This window comes from Drosophila hydei, unplaced genomic scaffold (genome assembly GCF_003285905.1).
Source record: "Drosophila hydei strain 15085-1641.00,03,60 unplaced genomic scaffold, DhydRS2 tig00000001-arrow-pilon, whole genome shotgun sequence".
NCBI classification, from domain to species: domain Eukaryota; kingdom Metazoa; phylum Arthropoda; class Insecta; order Diptera; family Drosophilidae; genus Drosophila; species Drosophila hydei.
The window spans coordinates 6,796,184-6,815,981 of record NW_022045643.1 but is presented as its reverse complement, the minus strand read 5'-3'; the positions used below and the strand labels follow the sequence as shown (position 1 = coordinate 6,815,981).

At 39.6% G+C, this 19,798-nt stretch overlaps 2 protein-coding genes across 2 annotated transcripts in view; both read left to right on the top strand.

Moving 5' to 3' along the window:
- Window positions 1–15,573, top strand: part of LOC111592278 (protein naked cuticle) — a 44,760-nt gene extending 29,187 nt beyond the window's left edge. Inside the window, exons 2-5 of the mRNA XM_023304379.2 lie at window positions 8,472–8,941; window positions 10,973–11,845; window positions 12,974–13,305; window positions 14,521–15,573. Coding sequence (XP_023160147.2) covers window positions 8,472–8,941; window positions 10,973–11,845; window positions 12,974–13,305; window positions 14,521–15,532 — 2,687 coding nt within the window. The 3' untranslated portion in view covers window positions 15,533–15,573. The remainder of the gene's footprint in view (window positions 1–8,471; window positions 8,942–10,972; window positions 11,846–12,973; window positions 13,306–14,520) is intronic.
- A 2,296-nt stretch (window positions 15,574–17,869) lies between these two features.
- On the top strand, window positions 17,870–19,737 carry LOC111592270 (SET domain-containing protein SmydA-8). Its single transcript, XM_023304369.2, has 3 exons — window positions 17,870–19,018; window positions 19,089–19,350; window positions 19,415–19,737. The coding sequence occupies exons 1-3, from the start codon at window positions 17,885–17,887 to the stop codon at window positions 19,723–19,725; spliced, it is 1,707 nt and encodes a 568-aa protein (XP_023160137.2). The 5' UTR covers window positions 17,870–17,884; the 3' UTR covers window positions 19,726–19,737.
- The last annotated feature ends 61 nt before the right edge of the window (window positions 19,738–19,798 follow it).

Genomic DNA, 19,798 nt, shown 5'->3' with positions numbered 1-19,798 from the left:
GTTTTATGACTCTGCGACGAATGCGGCCAGATATTATGCTCACCTTCCTCCACACATGCGACAGCATTTTTACACTCTTTTTCGCTTTTTTTGCTCACTGAATTATTTATACAAATTTGTATCTTTTTATCTGTTAGGCGGCATTGCAGGTGGCCATCAAGAGATGCGAGCATTTGTAATAATAGCAGAGCATAAAACTTGAGATGTTTGTTCGTCTTCTGCTTCTTCTACTTTGTGTTGTCGAGGCGGCTCGAGTTTCAGTTTTGACTTTACCTCGCGCTCTCCTCTTGCCAACTTTTGAGTTGGCCATAAAAGGGCCAAAAGACAACACAACAACAACAGCAACAATAAAAGACGAACGCAATATAACAGCACAATAATTTACGTAACTGCCTAGGCATACGTTTAACTATATGAATAAATATGTGATACTGCCATAAGGTTCACATGCGAGGGTCATGCGATGGGTTGTCAAACATATTAGGACGGCATAAAGAAAGTATTAGTTATATATTAAATTACAAAGCGTATTTTATGAATATATATATGTGTAAATGTATGTGTATGTGATATATATGCGAGGGTCATGCGATAAGTTGTGCTAGCCATGAAGCAATTGATTGATTGATTAATTTTAATGTGATTAGGCACATAAGAAATAGTGATAATCAATGTAAATTGACAGACGAGGGTCATCAGATAGGTTTCTCATTATGGATTTGTATACACAATCTGATACCGTAAGCAAAATAGGAATACATGAATATAGGAGCATTATAAATGATTGATCAAATCTGTTTGTACAATTTTAAATAAAAATATAAAATAATTTAGAATATAAAATATATAAAAATACGATTTATTGAGATATCAATCAATGAAATATATTAATAATGCAAGTCAAAGTCTATACATAAATGAATAATAAACAGCTTAGAAAACATGAAAACAATATATGAATATATTTTATAAATATATTTAAATATATAAAAAATACTACAGGGCTTTGAACCTTGATACTTGTGTGGCTGTCTCAATGACTGACACGCCTTATTAATGAAACTTAGAAAAACGTATTCATTAATCAATTGTCAGTCTACTACTTCATGAATTCACCCTCGCAGCATCTTTCGCCTAGACACACCCATACAGATATACACATTTCTACATATCTTATCAACAGTCGCTGGGCTGTCTCAGTTGTTGTTGTTGTTGCTGCTGATGTTGCTGTTGTTGCTGTTGCTGTTGCTGTTGTCACTGATATAAAGAACATGCATATTTACACAATTCGTCGCAGCTTCTACGCTTTAGCAATCAAATTACAAAAGCAGCAGAAAAAAATAGAACTGAAACATTGTTTGATTGACATTTGATTGACAAAATGCCTGACGAACTGATAAAATGCCAAAACATTGAGACGGCGCCAAGCAAAAATGGTAAAAAGAGCAAAAGGCAAAGCGCAAAAAAATGGAAAGGCGACAACAACAACATTTGCTTACGCTAGAGAAACAAAGGCCTTAAAGTTAATGCCTGACAGCAGCAGTAGCAGCAGAAGCAGTAATAGCAACTGCCCTAACAACAAGACAACTGTCCATTGGCTTCAATATGGCGCACCAAAAAGCCAAGCATAACAACAACAACAACAACAAACACCAATTACAACAACCTTCACTCATTATGCCGCTCATTCAGTTTTATTGTTGTTGTTGCGGCAAGTTTAAGCGCGCTGTTTGTAATTAATTTCCGTTTGTGTTTAGCCGCAACAAACTTTGGCGCAAAAACTTAAATAAACCGCAGCAGGAGAGACCCCAAAAGCCGCAATTCAACCAGCCCAAGCAACACACACACACACACACACAGAGTCAGCCAACAAATGCAATGATGTAGAAAGAACAACAAGAAAATCGCTAAGCAATCGAAGCGAAGCGTGCATACACTAACCAATAAATATGTATATAAAATATATTATATCAGTTAATAAGTCAGATTATATTTTAGTTACTTTTAAACCATCAAATTCCAAGCACTCGCTTAATGAAATACCCAATACAACAACCTTGTGCTTAGCACAGCTTCAAACCTTAATCGGCTCTTTCAATTGCCGCGCTTCAACAGTTTATCTTTAGTTTTGCAAACGCATTCATTAAGTCCAACGACCCTTTTGTAAATTTGTGGGTCGATTCGAAAAAAAAGCAAGCGATACATGGGTAGTATGTACATTTTATATGGCCAGCAAACCCGTTTCGGAACACGTTGTGCGGCAAGATGAAGGCCTCCATAAGCGACACGCGCTGAGCCCAAACAGAGCTCAGCTCGCTGTGGAGAGCGCAGAGCATCGGCTAGGGATTGTATACTATATCATATAAAAGGCACGCTCGATCTGGCCGACAGCGATGACGACGTCGATGTCGATGTCGGCATTTGTTTCACTTGATTTGTAACATTAACATTAAAGCAAACTTTACAAAATGCCGCCACAGACAACAGCAGCGTCGACAGCGACGGCGACGGCGACGGCGACGCAGCGGCGTCGGTTTAAGTCTTGACTAAAATGCAAGTAAGCGAAGCTCCTCTCTCTCTCTCTCACAACTGCAATTCGCTGGCATATTTAATGGCACCCTTGGGGGAACGCCGACGTCGCAACACGAATGACGCGTGACGACGTCGACGTCGACGTCGCCGTGAACTTCATGCGCTGATAAGAACGCTGACGCCAGCCGCTACGTTGATGACGGCGAATTCATCGTGTAACTGTTTTCCCATCGATTATCGGCGTTTAATTAAACCTGCCCCATTCCGCGACGCGGCGATAATTGCTACCGGTATTTAGCAAGATAGCGCAGCAGGCAAAAAAAAAAATGAATAAAAAAATATAGAAAAAGCAACAACAAAATATGGTAACAAAAATATGAGGCAGATTTCTTTGGCTGATAGTGAAATATTTCTTGTGCGCCTTTTGATTTTTGCCGGCCTCTGCGCCTTGCCAATTTGTGGTTGTAAATTATCAAGAGGCAAACCTAAAAAACGTATATGAAACAGAAACAAATAAAGAGCAAAATAATAAAAAAAAATAATAAAGGAAGCACTTGATTCAAGTTTATTGTGAGCAAATGCTCTAGTCTAGTGCTCAAAGTCTACAGTTTGATCGGATAGCTGTTAAGTAATTGGCCTAATGATCGTTTGCTGATCAGCTACAAAAAACTGGCTCTAAACATAATTTAATAGAGCTCAAGAGGAAACTAGTGCAGATAGTTGTAAGAGGCGTAAGTAAGAGCGAGACAGATTTATAAAAGGTTAGATATGAGCTTTTTCTTTAATGTGCTTTACATGTCATCACTAGATTAATAGAAAAGCTTTAAATAAGATATATACTTAAACTAAGCTTTCAAGCTTTCCTTAGCGTGAGCTCTTTTAATCACCTCATTTACATAAAAGCTTTAATGTGCTGAACAATTAATAATAATTTCATAAATATGTAAGAACTTGAGTACTTGACAGTAAATGCTAAAAGCTTTTTTCCGGTTCTTTTTATTTATAGAAAAAATTGCAGCTAATGTGCTTTAGTCTTAAGTTCATAAGCTTCATTTTAATCAAAGCTTAATCTCACAAATGTAGCCCTAAAAGTGAAAGCTCAGTAAGCTTTGAAAATCAATTAGAAATTTATTCATTCTCCTTGAAGTTCATTAAAGCTACTCTTGCAACTAGCTATTTGACCTACATGCAGCAAGCAGGCACTTGACTTTGAAGTTATTGATACACATAAAGCAACCTCAAGCATTTGGGCAATTTAATCAATTTGAAATCACTTTAATCATCATTTAAATCTTTTGCATAATTTTTTAACAGCAGTATCATATATCGCAGCCATTTAGCGCTGATTAATCAGATACAGCCCGATATATGTATAGCTGTAAATTAACTCGATTTAATGGCCAAATAAATAAGTCTTAAATATTTATGAAACGTGGGCAATGCAGCCAGCGCCTGGCTTACCGCGTGCACAGACCAAATGCCACCTGTTTTATATTGAATTTCATGTTAATTTGCTTCGTTTTTTGTTTTGTTTTATTACAACGATTTATAATATTTAACAAAATTATGCGCATTTTTGATTTGCACTATAAAAACCAAAGGTAAACGCCACAAGAAAAAACATGCCAATTAATTATGCAAATCCTCGCTTTTGATAACTAATCTACAGCATCTTCGAATGCTTTTCACATTTGATAAGAAAATATGTTAATGAAAACTTTATGAAATGCCTGCCTGTGTGTCTGTGTGTGTGTGTGTGCTTTGCTGTGCCTTTAATTGCGCTGAGCGCCAAGATACATTACTCATACGCCACGTACGCCGCTGTAGCAACTTTTTGATAGATAAGCCTCGAGCCGTGACGTTCATTTATCATAGAAAATTCATGAGGCCGCTCAACGACCCGTCCACAACTTCCCATAGCCCCCGAGACGACCTGCAGCTATTAGGCAACGTGCGTGTTGCGACCGTCTAATGGTCTCGAGTGGCGCGGCGTGTAGCCTATAGGCTCTCGTTCGGACTGTTCATTTTCATTTGTTGGCTTTTCAGCATTTGCGTAATGTATAAATTCAATTCAATTCATTGGCCATACTCGACTAAGCGATGTAGTACATGTGCTCTGCGATTCACTTGGTGATCCCTAATAAATGGAATTGAGGAAGTGACGAATCTATTTAAACAAAGATTTTAAGAAAAACTGAAGAAGCTAAATGTTTAATGATACAAGATAAAGCTATAGATACATATATATATATATAGATGAAGAATAACTTTAAACGTGCGGAATTCACCAATCCAGGTGGAAAACGTGTGGAAGTTATAGATAAACCTTTTCATCTGGCAACTTTAAGAACAGCATCTGTTACTAGCTGATGCTGATATACTACATAAAGCTGTAGTGCTTAAAAGTTATTAAATGCATAATTCACCAAGTTAAGTGGAATATAGGTGGAAGTTGAAAATTTGAAAAAAACATTTTGAGAATAATTTGCATAGCTTAGAAAACACTATATACAAATTTTGTTTATGTCAAAATTTCAGGACATCAACAAGTAGCTGATTATTTGAACAATAAGTTGTTAGGATCATATATGATAATATATGATATGATATGATATGATATAATATATAATTTTATATGATATGATATAATAAATTATAATATGATATGATATGATACGATATGATATGATATTATATGATATAATATGATATGATTTGATAAAATATAATATAATATGATATGATATGATATAATAAATTATAATATGATATAATATGATATGATTTGATATGATATGATATGATATGATATGATATGATATGATATAATATGATATGAAATGATAGTAGATCAAGCTTCAAGCTATTGAAGGCCAATTTTTATGAAGTCTGATAAGCAATAGATAAAGGTTAAAAACTATTTATTTGTTTGTCATTTTAAGCTTATACCAAGAGCAGACTCCCTTACCTTATAGAGCATCTCACATTGCGCTTGGCTGTTCCCAATTTCGAATTCAGTTAGCGCCTATAAGTACATACGATATGTATCTTACAGAGTGGCTTAGGCCAAAGTTAATTTGCAAGGCGGCGTGTTTCATATCGGAGGAGGAAAAAAATTGAATGCTTTCAAGATGACTCAACAACAACAGTGAATCGAGTGGTTGTTGTTGGTGGTGCTGCTGGTGCTCTGGTCGAACCACTTGAGAGAAAAACATGTTCTTTTGGTTTATCTTGGCGCCACGATCGTTCGGCACCGGGCGCGGTATTTGCTCAAAAAACACAAAGGCGATAATTAAAGGCAAAAACAAAGCTGGCCGAGAACACAGACAGCGAGAGAGCGTAGCAGTGAGAGGCAGAGAGAGATAGAGAGAGCGGCAGAGGGAGAGAGGGAGTGTAAGAGATAGAGACCCAAAAGGCAGAGCCAGACACATCAAGTGGTCGGCCTTTAATTAGAAAAGGTGTAGAGCTCAACAAAAGCACACACACACACGCACACACACGTACACACGCACACACGCACAAAGCACAAAGATCTCAAGTCAAAGTTGCCTTTGCAAAGTGCATAAAAAATGACGACAGCTAATGAATGTCGGATGGAATCTGAATCCAAGCAAGACTACGTGCAGCAATTTATTAGACAGATGATGTGCCAACAAGGCAAAGTTTTGGAAAAAAAAGCTGAGAAAAAATATAATAATAAAAGCCCAAAAAAGATATAAACTAAAGATAAAACTTCATAATTGTGGCTGTGTGGCCAAGAAAAACAAAAGTTGTTGTTGCTGCTGCTGCTGCTGCTGCTGCAGTTGCGCTGACTGTTGCTCTAGCCATATCTCGCATGTAAGTGTTAATGAAGTTAAGTGTTTCTGACGCGAACGACCAACAACAACAACAACAACAATTAATGAGAAGTCGCATACCAAACAAAAACTAAAAAAATAAAACAAAAAAAACTTCAACGAGGGCGAAACGCACAAAAATGTTCGAGCCACATGATTAAGATCAACAATAGCAAAAAAAAAAGATGAAGAAGTAGAGGAATACATATGTATATATATATATATATATATATATATATATATATATATGTGTGTGTGTGTGAAGAGCAGACCGCATAGGCCAAAGACCAAGCCAATGTCTGGCAGTTGGCTCAAGGCAAACCAAACTACAAGTTCGAGCTGTCGAGCCCAGCGAACTGCCAAAGTGAAACCCAAATCCAACCTAATTGAAAGCTGACAGATTTCCATGGAAAACAGCGACAGGTTTAGCTAAAAGAATATGAAAATAAAAGAAACTTAACGTAAATAGCAGTTGACAAAAGGCAAATTATAAAAGGATAATCAGCAAACGCACTAAAGTCTGAGGCAGGTATAAAAAACTTTGAAGATTTGTCATAAGGTATACAAAGTAAGTAAGTAAGTAATGCCTATGCCAAGTTACTTGAGTTTAATCAGAGTAATGTCATAATTACCTTTAAAATTCTAGCAAAATGTTGAAAAGGTTACGATGACTTCAGGCTGAAAAAAGCTTTAGGAGCGTATATTTAGTATATGTTTTTAGATCTTATATTTATTGAATTAAACATATTGATAAAGTTGGGTAGATATATATATATATATATAGACAGTTGCACATTTACTGAGCTGTTGAGCCTTAACCAGCATTTATACTCCACGCTGTCAGCCATATCTCACTGCCTCTGAGTATCCTTCCTTTTTATTTTCAGCTTACGCACAAAAACCCTAACCACCTATTTTTAACCCTCTAGTTAGTATCATAAAAACAAATTTACTACAATTGATATTAATAAAAGCCTAAGTCAAATATCATTTCCTTAAGAGCCAATTACAAAAACAGAAATAAGACGTCAGAAATGTTAAAAATGTTGTGATAGATAAAAGTCTAAATGGCTGACAAATGTTTAATCTTAACCTTCGAGTGGCTGATATCTTAAATTGCATTTCATAAGGCAGTCAGATAACCCAGAATTCCACATTTCCATTGTGCAGGCAAAGAGAACCAGGTCAGCTAAACAATGGAGTCAACTTAGTCGACTCCACGGCAAATCTCGCTCGCGCTTCAGGCAGCAGCGCAATCGCTCACTGGGCGGGCAACAAAGCAAGCCGAACAACTCATTTTTCACAGCACTTTGTCTTCAATTGTCGAGGCGAGTCGAGTCGAGTTGAGCTGAATTGTGGAAATGACAAAGCAACTAGCTGGGGACTCCTTTTGCATAATGCTTATGCAATTAAAAAGCACGTCCTGGTGCAGAGTGAAAATAAGAAATTGGGTCAGCTTAGCTGAGAGCTGCAGGGAAAAAAAATTCGTGTGCTACTTAATTAATTAAAAGGGCTAACAAAAGAATGGCAATAAAAGAAAATAAGCAAGGATCAAGCCAAATGCAGAGCTGGGCTTAAGTTTTTGATATCTGCGGCTTATGCGGCGTATGAGTAATGAAATGGCCAGCAACACAGCGTCGGGGGCAGGGCGTGTGTTTGGGCCAGCTGTGGAATTTTCAATTAACTAAAAATATACTCAACAGAGATGACGCTACAGAGACTACACTTCACAGTTGACGACGTCATTAATTAGGAATGCTCGAGAGGCGGCGCAGTCGCCTTTCAAGTATTTTGTCTGGCGCTTTGTGTTGGCGTTGAGGCATAAAAGTTTATTTTATTTCTCATTTCATTTTTTTTCTTTTGCTTTTCGTGTAATGCGTTTTTGTGCAAATTGCAAATAAATTGCAAGCAGCCGCAGACAAAGTCAAAGGCAACTTGTGCCGCCAAAAGAAAAAAGTAAAAAACAAAAAAAAAAAAACACAGCTGCAGATAAGCAACAACAATGCTGGCAGCGACATCAATTTCATGCCACTTTGCATTTTAATTAAAATGGCATCTATAACTCACACTGAACCGCGCTCTTTCTCTTCTCTAATTTTACAGTTCAGGAATGCACCACAGACTCGGAGGAGCTGATGTACCATCAGGTGCGCGCCTCATCTTCATGCAGTGCGCCGCCTGATTTGTTGCTGGTCAGCGAACGTGAGAATAATATACAACTTCGATCGCCTGTGGTTAACATAATCACCACGCCCCCGGGCAATGCATCAAACGTTGCAGTCGCCAAGCGAGAGCAGCAGCAGCCACTACAGCAGCAGCCGCAGCCGCAACATCATCATCATGTGACCCGGCAGCAGCAGGAGATGAACAGCAGTGGCAACCATAGCAAACACTTGCGCATCAGCAGCGCCAATGGCAAGCACAACAAATATGTAAATATGCCACAGCAGCTGGAGGAGGATGTGGTCGACGCAGCAGCAGCAGCAGCAATGCCCATGCCACATGCAACACATCCGCAATACAATTCGCGACATTTGCATCATCACAGCAAGGAGGAGCGCATACGTTTGGAGGTGGGTTCAAATATGAATTGATTGAGAATTTTCCAATGAAGATTTCAAGTGAAATGCAATTTAATAAAAAGCATAAATAAATTCAGTAATCGAAATTGAGAATTAGTTAAATTAAATATAGTAAAAATATAAAAAGTAGTCAATTAAATTAAGTAAAAATATTTAACTAATTTCAAATTTAACGTGACTTGCATATCGTTGGCAACACTTTTAGTTTACAAGTTGGCAACGCTGAAGCGCTAAGCTTACAACTTTTCACACTCATAGAAACAAATTGGAAATGAAACACGTAAACACAAGGGAATTCAAACCAGCAGCCAAAAAGGCTTTAGAAACTTTTTGTGCGTATTTTTTATATTGAATATTGAATATGAAGTGCAGCTATATATCAAATATGGTTTCCATATATATGCTCGATTATAGTTCGGTCAACAATTTACACTTTTTACGCTGCTTACAAAGCTAGCATGCGCCATAAAACCAAAAATTTTATGAGCAAAACATTCATTTCATACTGAATGGAGTTCCAATTACGAATGCCAATTATTAAAATCGAAAGTTTATCTATGCATAATTCAATTTACAACATGCGCAGCAATAGACTTTCAAATTTGTTGTGCGATTCGCTTAGACTTCTCCGATTTCCGATGGGTTTCGTTGAATGAATCGCATATAAATTAAATTATGTTTTGATTTCCATTTTCTAATGGGCCCCCAGCTAGGCGAAAATGTGCTACGTTTTTCCCTTATTTTCTTTAGCTGCTGGTCAAGTTTAATCAACTGAATTTTGTTGCCATATTTCAATGTGCCCACTGTGCCCAGCACATAAACTCAACTTTTAAATGTGCTTTTAATTAAATTTTCATTGCTTTGCAATACAAACAAAAACACGAACAAGAACAATTGCATTAGGCCGCTGCTTTTACCATTAACACAATGTAGCCGGCAATTTTCAATTACCACCCACTGTAACAGGCATTCGCCTGTCTGCGGCCAAAAAATATCAAAACATTAAAATTCAATAAAACCCATTAAAAGCGCAGAAAATACAAAAAAAAAATACAGAAAAAAACACACAAGCAAAACAAAAACAAAATACAGCCAGAAAACTCAAAGCGAAAGCACTTAAAGGCAATTAAAAATCTTCAAGCCAAGTAGCTAGAAATTATATTTATTTCTCGCTCTCGCCGCACTGCTCTCTATTTCAAGTGGAAGTTGTTAGATGCAGGAGACCGAGGAAGAGAGAGAGAGAGAGAGAGAGCGTGAGAGAGGGGGAGCTTGGTGGTTGTCTTTGCTAGCACTTTATCAATGGCAAATGCGGAATGGTGGGAGAGAGGGTGGCATGTAGCCTAAAGTTGCTGTTGGTTCTGTTTCGGCTACTTTTTGTTTCATTTCGTTTTGGTTTCGTTTCGCTTTTTGTTTTGATTCCGCTGCAGTTGGTGGCGCAGCGTGCGAGAAATTAAATATTTAGTCAAATTATGGCCACAATTTTCGAGTCTATTTGCAGACATTTTATACTTTTTGCTGTTGTTGCTGTGGTAATTGTTCTGCGTGTTTTTGCGGCTATGCTACACACACACACACACACACACACACAGCTGTAGAGCGTGTTTCCAGCTGCGGCAGCAAAAAGTGCTGCATACTTTTTGGCTGGTGCTTTAAATTGCATTTTGGCTTGTCGTGCTGGGTGAGGCAACTGCTGCAGCCAGTCTAGCTTAGTTTTCTTCTTTTACTTCATATATTTTGGCTGTTTAAACAAGTTAAGTATTGCACTCTATTAGCATTTTTAGCACTCGCTCAGCTGGCAATATTTGCGCATAGCTTCAAAGTTATGTCTTGCCCAAATGGCGCTGGCAAACTTTTGGACTAACTCACATAAGTTGCAATAAGTTGAGAAAGTGGTTTCAACACGAATCTTTTAAGAGTCTTTACTTAAAGCTCAAGCAGAAATTCATTAAAAATATCTTTATTCATATCAATCTTTTGTTCACTTTCCAATATATTTTCTTTTTTTTTCTTGCTGCGAAATAGGAATTCACCTGCGATGTATCCGTTGAGGGTGGCAAATCGTCGCAGCCGCTGCAATTTTCATTCACATTCTATGATCTGGATGGGCATCACGGCAAAATAACAAAGGACGACATTGTGGGCATTGTGTATACCATATACGAGTCCATTGGCAAGTCCGTGGTGGTGCCACACTGTGGCAGCAAGACAATTAACGTGCGCCTCACCGTCAGTCCGGAAGGCAAATCGAAAACGCAGGCAGCTGCCGCAGCAGCAGCCGCGGCTGCCGCGGCCGCCTCCACATGCCACAACAACAATAACAGCAATAGCAACAACAACAACAACAGCAGCAGCAGCAGCAAACTGAAGAAGCTGCCCACGGGGCTGGCGGCAATGTCAAAAACAGCAGCAGCGAACGGCGTGGCACTAACGACATCCGGCGGCGCACGCCGCCAGCATCGTCATCGACCACGCAAACTGATTAAGTCCGATGACGAGGACGATGACAGCAACAGCGACAAGGAGAAGGAGCTGGCAACAGCTGCCGTCGAGCAGCAGCCCAGTGGCAGTGGCAGCGGCAAGCAGTCGAAGCCCAGATACCAGAGAAACAATACTAAATTGGAGCCATGCTGCAGCGGACAGCCGCAGTCGGAGCAGCACACGCCGGACAATGGCCACAACAATACCTGCGAGAATATGCTGAATCTCAAATGCTGCAGCGCTGCCAACAAGGAAGCAGCTGTCGATGTCCTCGACTGCCCACAGCGGGCACAGCGACATCAGCACCACAGCCACCACAGCAATAGCCACAGTCACAGCCACAGCCACAGCCAGGATGTCTACATGAAGCAGGCAACACAGCGTGTCAAAATGTTGCGGAAAGCGCGAAAACAGAAGGTAAGCGACAGCTAAACAATTGCAAAGCCAACTTCAGCCTAGACCCGAGACTTGGGCAATGGAAGCAGCAGAATCAACAGGTGGCATCGGGGCAGACAGAAGTGGAGCTTAAAATAAAATGTTAAAAGTTAGAATTGAGCTAGGGAAATCTGGTATTTAGGTCTGAATGAGCAACGCCTTTCTATGCGATTTTCATGAATGAGAATAAGCTAGGAGAGGAGGTAGATAGAGAGAAAGAAAGAGAGCGATAGGCAGAGAGAAAGAGAAAGAGAGAAATAAAGATAAATAAATAGAAGGAAAGACAGATGCAGAGAGAAAGGGAAGAGAGAGAGGAATAGAGAATCAGCGTAAGAAAAAAGAGAAATACGGACAAAGATTGAAAGATTAAGGCTAACATGCAGTGAGAGAGGAATTGAGCTAGGAGTTCGAGTGCCAGAGAGGCTGCATATAGGAGCTACAGAAAGAGTGAAAAAGAGAGACTGAGAATGTGAGGATCAGAAAGAGAGAGTGAGAGGTAGAGAGATGGACAGATAAAGACACAGAAAGAGTTAAAGAAACAGAGAGAGATGAACAAATAAAGAGTGAAAAGAGGAAGCTAGAGAAAGTTGGGAAAATAGAGATAAGCAATCAGGTAAGGAGTCAAAGATGTAGAGAGAGAAGAAGAGAGAGAGTGAGAGTGGCAGAGGGAGATAGAGCGAGAAAGAGTGAGAGTGGCAGAGACTTAGAGAGGGAGAAAGCGTAAAGGTAGCTTGAGAAAAAGAGAGACAAATAGAAAAGAGGCAATAAAAAAAGGAAACAGATTCAGATTTGTTTGCTAGCAGTGGGTTCTTCTCTCTATAGACATGTAATCGATGCTTAGATTCAGGCCTTTCTTATATATTTCATTTTATAAAATAAAAAAAAATAATAAAAATATAATGAGATAAATAGAAATCGCTAGATTGGTCCATAAAAGGGTTTCTCAGGCCATTCAAAGTCGCTCTTTAGTTAAATTTATTTTGAGTTTAATCGTTTGCATTATTTGAAGTATTTGATTTGATTTGCTTGATTATAATTTGTTTGTTGTTTGTTCTTTTCGTTTTTGGTTGACTCGCTCATTACTTCGCATCACTAAACGCGCCATCCCAGTATCAGGATCACTGCCTTGAAACGCGGCAGCGCAGCCTCTCCGTGGGCAATGACACCTGCTGGCAGAATCGCCACCTTCAGCAGCAGCAGCCACAGCAGCCGCAGCCGCAGCCGCAGCAACAACTGGCGCAGAAGAGCGCCTCGTCGTCGCCTCCGTTGGGCGAAGTCATGCTCGATGGTGTTCAATTGCGTCAGCCACGCCCACAATCACTGCTCGCCCAGCAGCAGAGAAAATCCGCCGAGTGCTGGAAATCGGCGCTGAATCGCAACGATTTGATTAGCATCATCAGGGAGAGCATGGAAAAGAATCGCTTGTGTTTTCAGCTAAATGGGTAAGGAGAGAGCGAAGACAAAGCTGCATAAGAATGGAAATTGTGGGAGCTAAGGCAAGGGGGAATATAGGAGGTAAGGGAGGCATAGGAAATATAGGATAAATAGAAGTAAAGTATTTATAGTATAGAAGATATAGGAGGTATAGAAGAAAAAGAAGATATAGAAGATGTAGAAAGTATTGAAAGATAGGAGATCAAGGATATGTAGAGATATATACTTGATATGAGGGATATAGGAGAATTGGAAGATATGTGAGATTTAGGATATATAAGATGCATAAGATATATAGGAGATATAGAGAGTTATAGGAAATATAGCTTATGTGATATGACGAATAGAATGAAGTTGTTATAATGGATATTATCAATGCATATGAAAAAATGTTAAAGGCTACAACATGCTCTTAAAATATGAGAGTTGGGAAATAGAAGAAATAAATGAAGTACTGATTATCTAAAGATACAACTAAATTTGAAAGGGTAGGATATTATCTATGGATATGAAAGATGGCAATTTGGGATATATTATTTATGATTGTTCAAGAAAGTTAGGTGATTATCCAAAAACTAAGTAGATCGAAAATATCTAAGGACATTAAAATATGAATAGTTAAAATATTATCTAAATATATGAGAGAGTAAGTGGAATGAAAGATATATTATTTAAGTTTATAAATAAATGTTTGTGCTTGAGATACTATTTAAGAATTTGACTGAGTGAAGATATCTGAAGAAAATAATATTTATAGTTAAGATTCTATGTAAGAATATGAGAAATAGTAAATTGAATGGAAATAGAGCGTGGGAAAGTCAAGGAAAATGCTATGAAAGCAATGTTAATAGGGAAATATGAAAGATAACAAATACAATGAAATTATTTAAACTGAATTGAACTAACTTTGCCTTAATCAGGCAACAGAATAAATTCAAAGCGAAAACTGTGAGAAAAAAAGAAAATTACGAAGACTGAACTGAGTTTATTTAATTTAACTTTATTTTTACATTTTCTTTCCATTGTTCCCTTTTTCTTATAACTTTAATTAACATGTTATGCATATAGTTTTTATATAAAAGTTAAGTTTGCCAAGAATGAATTGAATTTCTCTTAAAGGCCATGGCTCCATGTCTTATAAAGGCTCAAATTGCCAGCTATGAAGCCTGAAAGTTTTCACACTCACTCTAACAAAACCTTTTGCTTTTTTATGTATTTCATAGAAAACCCCAAGCCAATGTGAGTCCCATACGGCAACCGGCAGCACAACAACAACAACAACAACAGCAACAGCAACGCCAACGCTGCAATACCGGATCGAAAATACCGACGTTAATTGCGAACCACAGTCCGCAGTCAGGTCAGTCGCCGCTCAGCTGCAGTCCGCCCACACAGTCGCCGGTGCCCAATCATATAGAGGGCGGGCACGATACGGCCAACAGCAGTGCCTATCATCCGCAGCCGCATATACCCATCTACCATCAGCAGCTGGCCATTAATCCGGCCGTGGTGGCTGCTCAGCACAGCCACAACAGCGCCCACAACAAGCTGAATCTGTGTGGCTACGACTCGTTTCTGCATGCCACCATCTGTGGCGGTGGCGCCGCCCACTCGCCGCCAGCCACGCCCAGCAATGTGGCCACCGTGCAGCCCATACCGAAGAAGAGCAGCAAGCAGCAGGGCCAAAACTATCAGCGACTCGAACAGCAGCAACAGCAGCAGCAGCAGCGCAGCAGCAAGGATTACAAAAACTATGGCAATCTGATCTATGCCAAGCTCAGCGAGCAGCTGCAGCAGAAGGAGCGCGAACAGCGACGCCAGCAGCGACACAAGCAGCAACAGCAACAGCAGCAGCTACAGTCGAAGTCAGCAGCAACACGAGAAGCCTCACGTCCCATGGTCACCTCTAGCTCCAGTTCGGCTGGTTCGAAGATCTATGGCGATGCCCTCGAGTGTGCCCATTTGCTGGCCAGCGAGGAGGAGGAGCCCACCAGTCCCATGCTGACCAGCACCCCCAGCAAGGTGGTGTCCACGGACACGTTGATCGATCTGAACGACGAGGTGGGCGAAGCTGTGGCCGAGGCTGTCACAGCCAAGGATCTGGACGAGCCGTCGGCGCAGCTGGCTGCAGATGTTGATCTGGACACGAGTGCGTCCAGCTCCATGATACATCGCTATGTGCACGAGCACATACACCATCACTATCATCACTTCAAGGAGCAGAACGACGTCTAATCCCATGTCGCTTCACTCTATTTTTTTGTTTAATCTTTAATGTAGCGCAATTTGTAATTTATTGATATTATTTGTACGATGAAGTTACATTATATATAATATATATATATAGACAGAAAAGTGAATCTGAATTCCAAGTCCTTGAATGTAGAATTCTCTCTAGCTAAAGTTAAGATTTTTGCGCCTTGCCTTAGCAACAGCATTTAGTAGCCATCGATTGCTTCGCTTATGCTCACAGCCTAGCAACATATCATTGCTGTACTAAAACAACAACTAATTGTTTAAAATCGAAACAAGCAACTAAATACGAATACTACAAATATTTGTTGTCTATTATATGAAAAGAAAAAGATGTTTAATTGCGCCCGCTTTTAAGTGTTTAGAGTGCTAAATTTGTCTATGAATGCGATCATTGCGATTGATTACGATTGATTGCAGCCATTAATATTAATATTATTTTGTAAAACCAACCAAGACACAAGAGAACAATGCAACAACAACAAACAACAAACAACAAAATACCATAAATAATAGTTCAATTATTATTATCATAATTATAATTAATTTTAATTTCCTTTATTAATCCGATTTCGTTTCATCAATCAACAACAAACAAGCACAACAACAAAATGCATTTAACTCTTATTTAAATAATAAAAAAAGACTGATTTCCAATTAAACAATACATTAATTAACTGCGTATATAAATAAATATAAATATATATAAATAAATATATATATAAATATATATCTATATATGCATACATATAGAGAATTTATGAGAAACACTAAATAAATTATTGAATTGCTAAAAATTAAATGCAACAATTGAAGTTTTTATGCAAATGGAATGTGAGGCATTCATGAGGGTGGCTTAAAGCTAAGCAATTTGCAAAAAATCAGAATGCATCCAAGCATTCAATGGGATCAGACTTTGAGAAGAGTGGTCAAGCTCCATGCTCACCAACTGGTAGTTATGCTGAGCTCCAAGCTGACTTATCTTAAGCAACGTAGGCCAGGTCGTCACTCTGAGTTGGAGTCTGAGTCTGAGTCTGAGTCTAAGTCTGAGTCTGAGTCTGAGTCTGAGTCTGAGTCTGAGTCTGAGTCTGAGTCTGAGTTGGAGTCTGAGTCTGAGTTGGAGTCTGAGTCTGAGTCTGAGTCTCTGAATTGCACTGCTTTTGCTTTTGCTCCTCTCTTTTAGGCTGCCTCTCACATTTTTCTTTATCTCTCATTACCCTTCAAGCAGCTCCGATGTGGACTTTCCTCAGTAGTTCCAACGTCACTCTCAGTCTGAGTCTTTGAGTTGCACTGATTTTACTGTTGCTCCTCTCTTTCTAAGACACAATTGCTCATCCTCTATCTGCTATGGACTCTAAGTAGTTCCTGAGCCCAGGCTCCTACTTTTTTCACAGTGTGTTTCACAGATTCATCTCCAAGCATCTTTGAGTCTGCACATTTTCTTCATTAGGATTTCTACTTTGACTTTGTCGATAGTTTATATTTTGTTTTTATTTACTCTTTACGTGTATATGTATAAATATAATATCAACAATTTTGAGAGTAATGAAATGGGTTGGACAAGAACTAAACTAATTACTTTTTATCTATATATAAATATTTAATAAATAAATATATATATATATTTATAATTTATAGCCATCAAATATTCTAGTAATAAATGCATTTAAAAGTGATTTTAGTAGATTTTTAATTGAAGTAGAATTTTTAATGCTGATTATGTCTTTAGTTGTTTGACAGACAGACGAATGAGGTTCGACTGTTAGTCCTAATTAGGAGCACAGAAAATACTTCATGGAATCAGAGATGCCTGCTTCTGCCAGTTACACAAATTTGCAGTTGATAATGGTTCAGAGTTGGGAGTATAACTCTTGGCATCTCTATAAGATTATAATGCTCGCTTTTGCTACTTAAGAGTTCAAGTTAATTACGACTACGTATAAATATGTAATGCACAGCTAACAGAAAGTGTCAAAATTGAGTTGAGTTTAGCAGCTGCTGAGTGTCTATATATTCTATAGAAACTTAGAAGAGAAAATGCCCAAAAGTGTATTATAATTATATCTGTTCAGGCTGACTTCTAGCAAAAGTTTCTTCGTTTAATTATCTTATGCTTCTAATTGGTTCTATTTTCATGAATATTTTACTTATTTTTTGTATTCATAGCTTTATTAGCTAATAATACAGTAAATAAATTAGTGTAAGAGAGAGAGAGTATTACTGAGAGCGAGAGAGAGTCCGAGAGAGAGAGAGAGAGAGAGTGGAATACAAATTGTGTATTGTTCGAGTCGGTAGAGATCTTAAAATAAATCGTCGTGTGCCAAGTGACAAGAGATGAAGATCAAGATTGAGACACAAAAGAAATTTTTGTTTGTTTCAGTGAATTTTCAGACGTTGGACGTTACGCAAACAAGCGGCGAGAACTTTTCGGTTTCAGCTGGCCAGGATTTGGAGATGAGTTCGCCAACGAAATGCGCGTACTGCCAGGCGCATGCCACACAGTTGTGTGCGGCCTGTCGCAACGTTGTCTACTGCAGTCGGGAGCATCAGAAGGAGCATTGGAAGCGAGGCCACAAATTGGAGTGCAAGTGCTATGAGCTGGACACCAATGAGCTGCTGGGCAGGCATCTGCGCGCCACGCGCGACATCAAGATGGGCGAGCTGATCATGCGGGAGGCGCCGCTAGTGCTGGGCCCAAAGGTGGCCTCGATGCCCATCTGCCTGGGCTGCCATAGAAATCTGTTGCCGCCGCAGAGGCCAGCCGTCAACTACTATAAATGCAGCGCCTGCAGCTGGCCGCTGTGCAGCGCAGAGTGCGAGAAATCCTCATTCCATGTGGGTGAGTGTCGTCTGATGGCTGCCAGCAAATTTCAGTCGAAGATCAACTATAATCCGGGACAGCCGGTGGGCAAAGAGTCCGCCTATTGCGTGATTATGCTGCTGCGTTGCATGCAGCTGAAGGAGTCGCAGCCGGCGGCATTCGCTCGACTCTGCGAGCTCGAGGATCATCTGAAGGAGCGACTCGATACGCCCTTGTATCATGTGTTGCGCGCGAATTTAATTACCTTCATCAAAACGGTGCTGGGCCTTCGGGAGTGGTCTGAGCTAGACATCCTGCGCATCGCTGCCATTCTGGATACGAATGCCTTTGAGGTGCGGCACTCAGGTGGAAGCAAAAAGGTGCGCGGCTTGTTTCCAGGCGGTGCCATGTTCTCGCACGACTGTGTGCCCAACATGCGGCATCGCTTCGACGACGACATGAACATTGTGTTCCTGGCCAAACGTTCGATTGCCAAAGGTGAAATCCTCAGCATCTCCTACACGCAACAGCTGCGTAGCACCATACAAAGGCGGCTGCACCTGAAGCAGGTGAAATGCTTTGAGTGCGCTTGTGCCAGGTGTGCAGATCCCACGGAGCTGGGCACCTATGCAGGTGCACATGTGTGTGGCAAGTGCAAAGTGGGAAAGGTATAAACTTCTAGCTAGAATTCAGATATATTTTTATTGATAATTCATATATATATATATATATATATAGTTCATCTCAATGGATCCGCTGCAAAACGCTGCCAACTGGAGGTGCGAAGTATGCAATTTGATAAGATCAGCAAAGGAATTCTTGATACACGATGCCAAAATAGAGGCTGAGCTGGAGTCACTGGACAAGACAGCGCCTCTCAGCTTTGAAGACTTTCTCTATCGCCATCGCGTTGAGCTGCACGAGACGAATACGCACATACTCCAAGCGAAATATGCCTTGACGCAGATTTATGGCAATGTGAAAGGGTTTGCTATGGAAGGTGAGACTAAATTACCAACTATAAGAAACATATATATATATTAGTATAATATAACTTCCTACAGAGCTCAGTGATGCCTCGCTTAAGCGCAAAGTGGAGCTCTGCGAGGAGCTTTTGGAGATTTCGAATTTGTTTGATAGCGGCTGGAGCATCTTTCGAGGTAACTTGCTGATTGCCTTGGAGGAGGCGATTGTGGCACAGGCTATGCGATTAGATGAAGCCAGTGAATGTGAGGCAAAGCTCAAACAAGCAGCCGAACTCTTGGAAGAAATAACAAACATTATGAAGCATGAACCAGAGATGCAACAGTTGCTGACAGAACGTAAGCAGATATTGGACGCGGCGTTGGCGCGATTTTCAAACGAGGTCCAATAATTGTAAAATTATATTAATCATTAAACGTGCTCATGAAACTCCTTTGAATTATTTGATTCATAAAAGAACTTTG

Bases quoted from the DNA above. Each gene is read 5' to 3' on its own strand.
- LOC111592270 (XM_023304369.2), top strand. From the start codon at position 17,885: ATGAAGATCAAGATTGAGACACAAAAGAAATTTTTGTTTGTTTCAGTG. The intron at 19,019-19,088 runs GTATAAACTTCT...ATATATATATAG, and splicing joins GCAAGTGCAAAGTGGGAAAG to TTCATCTCAATGGATCCGCT. The intron at 19,351-19,414 runs GTGAGACTAAAT...AACTTCCTACAG, and splicing joins GAAAGGGTTTGCTATGGAAG to AGCTCAGTGATGCCTCGCTT.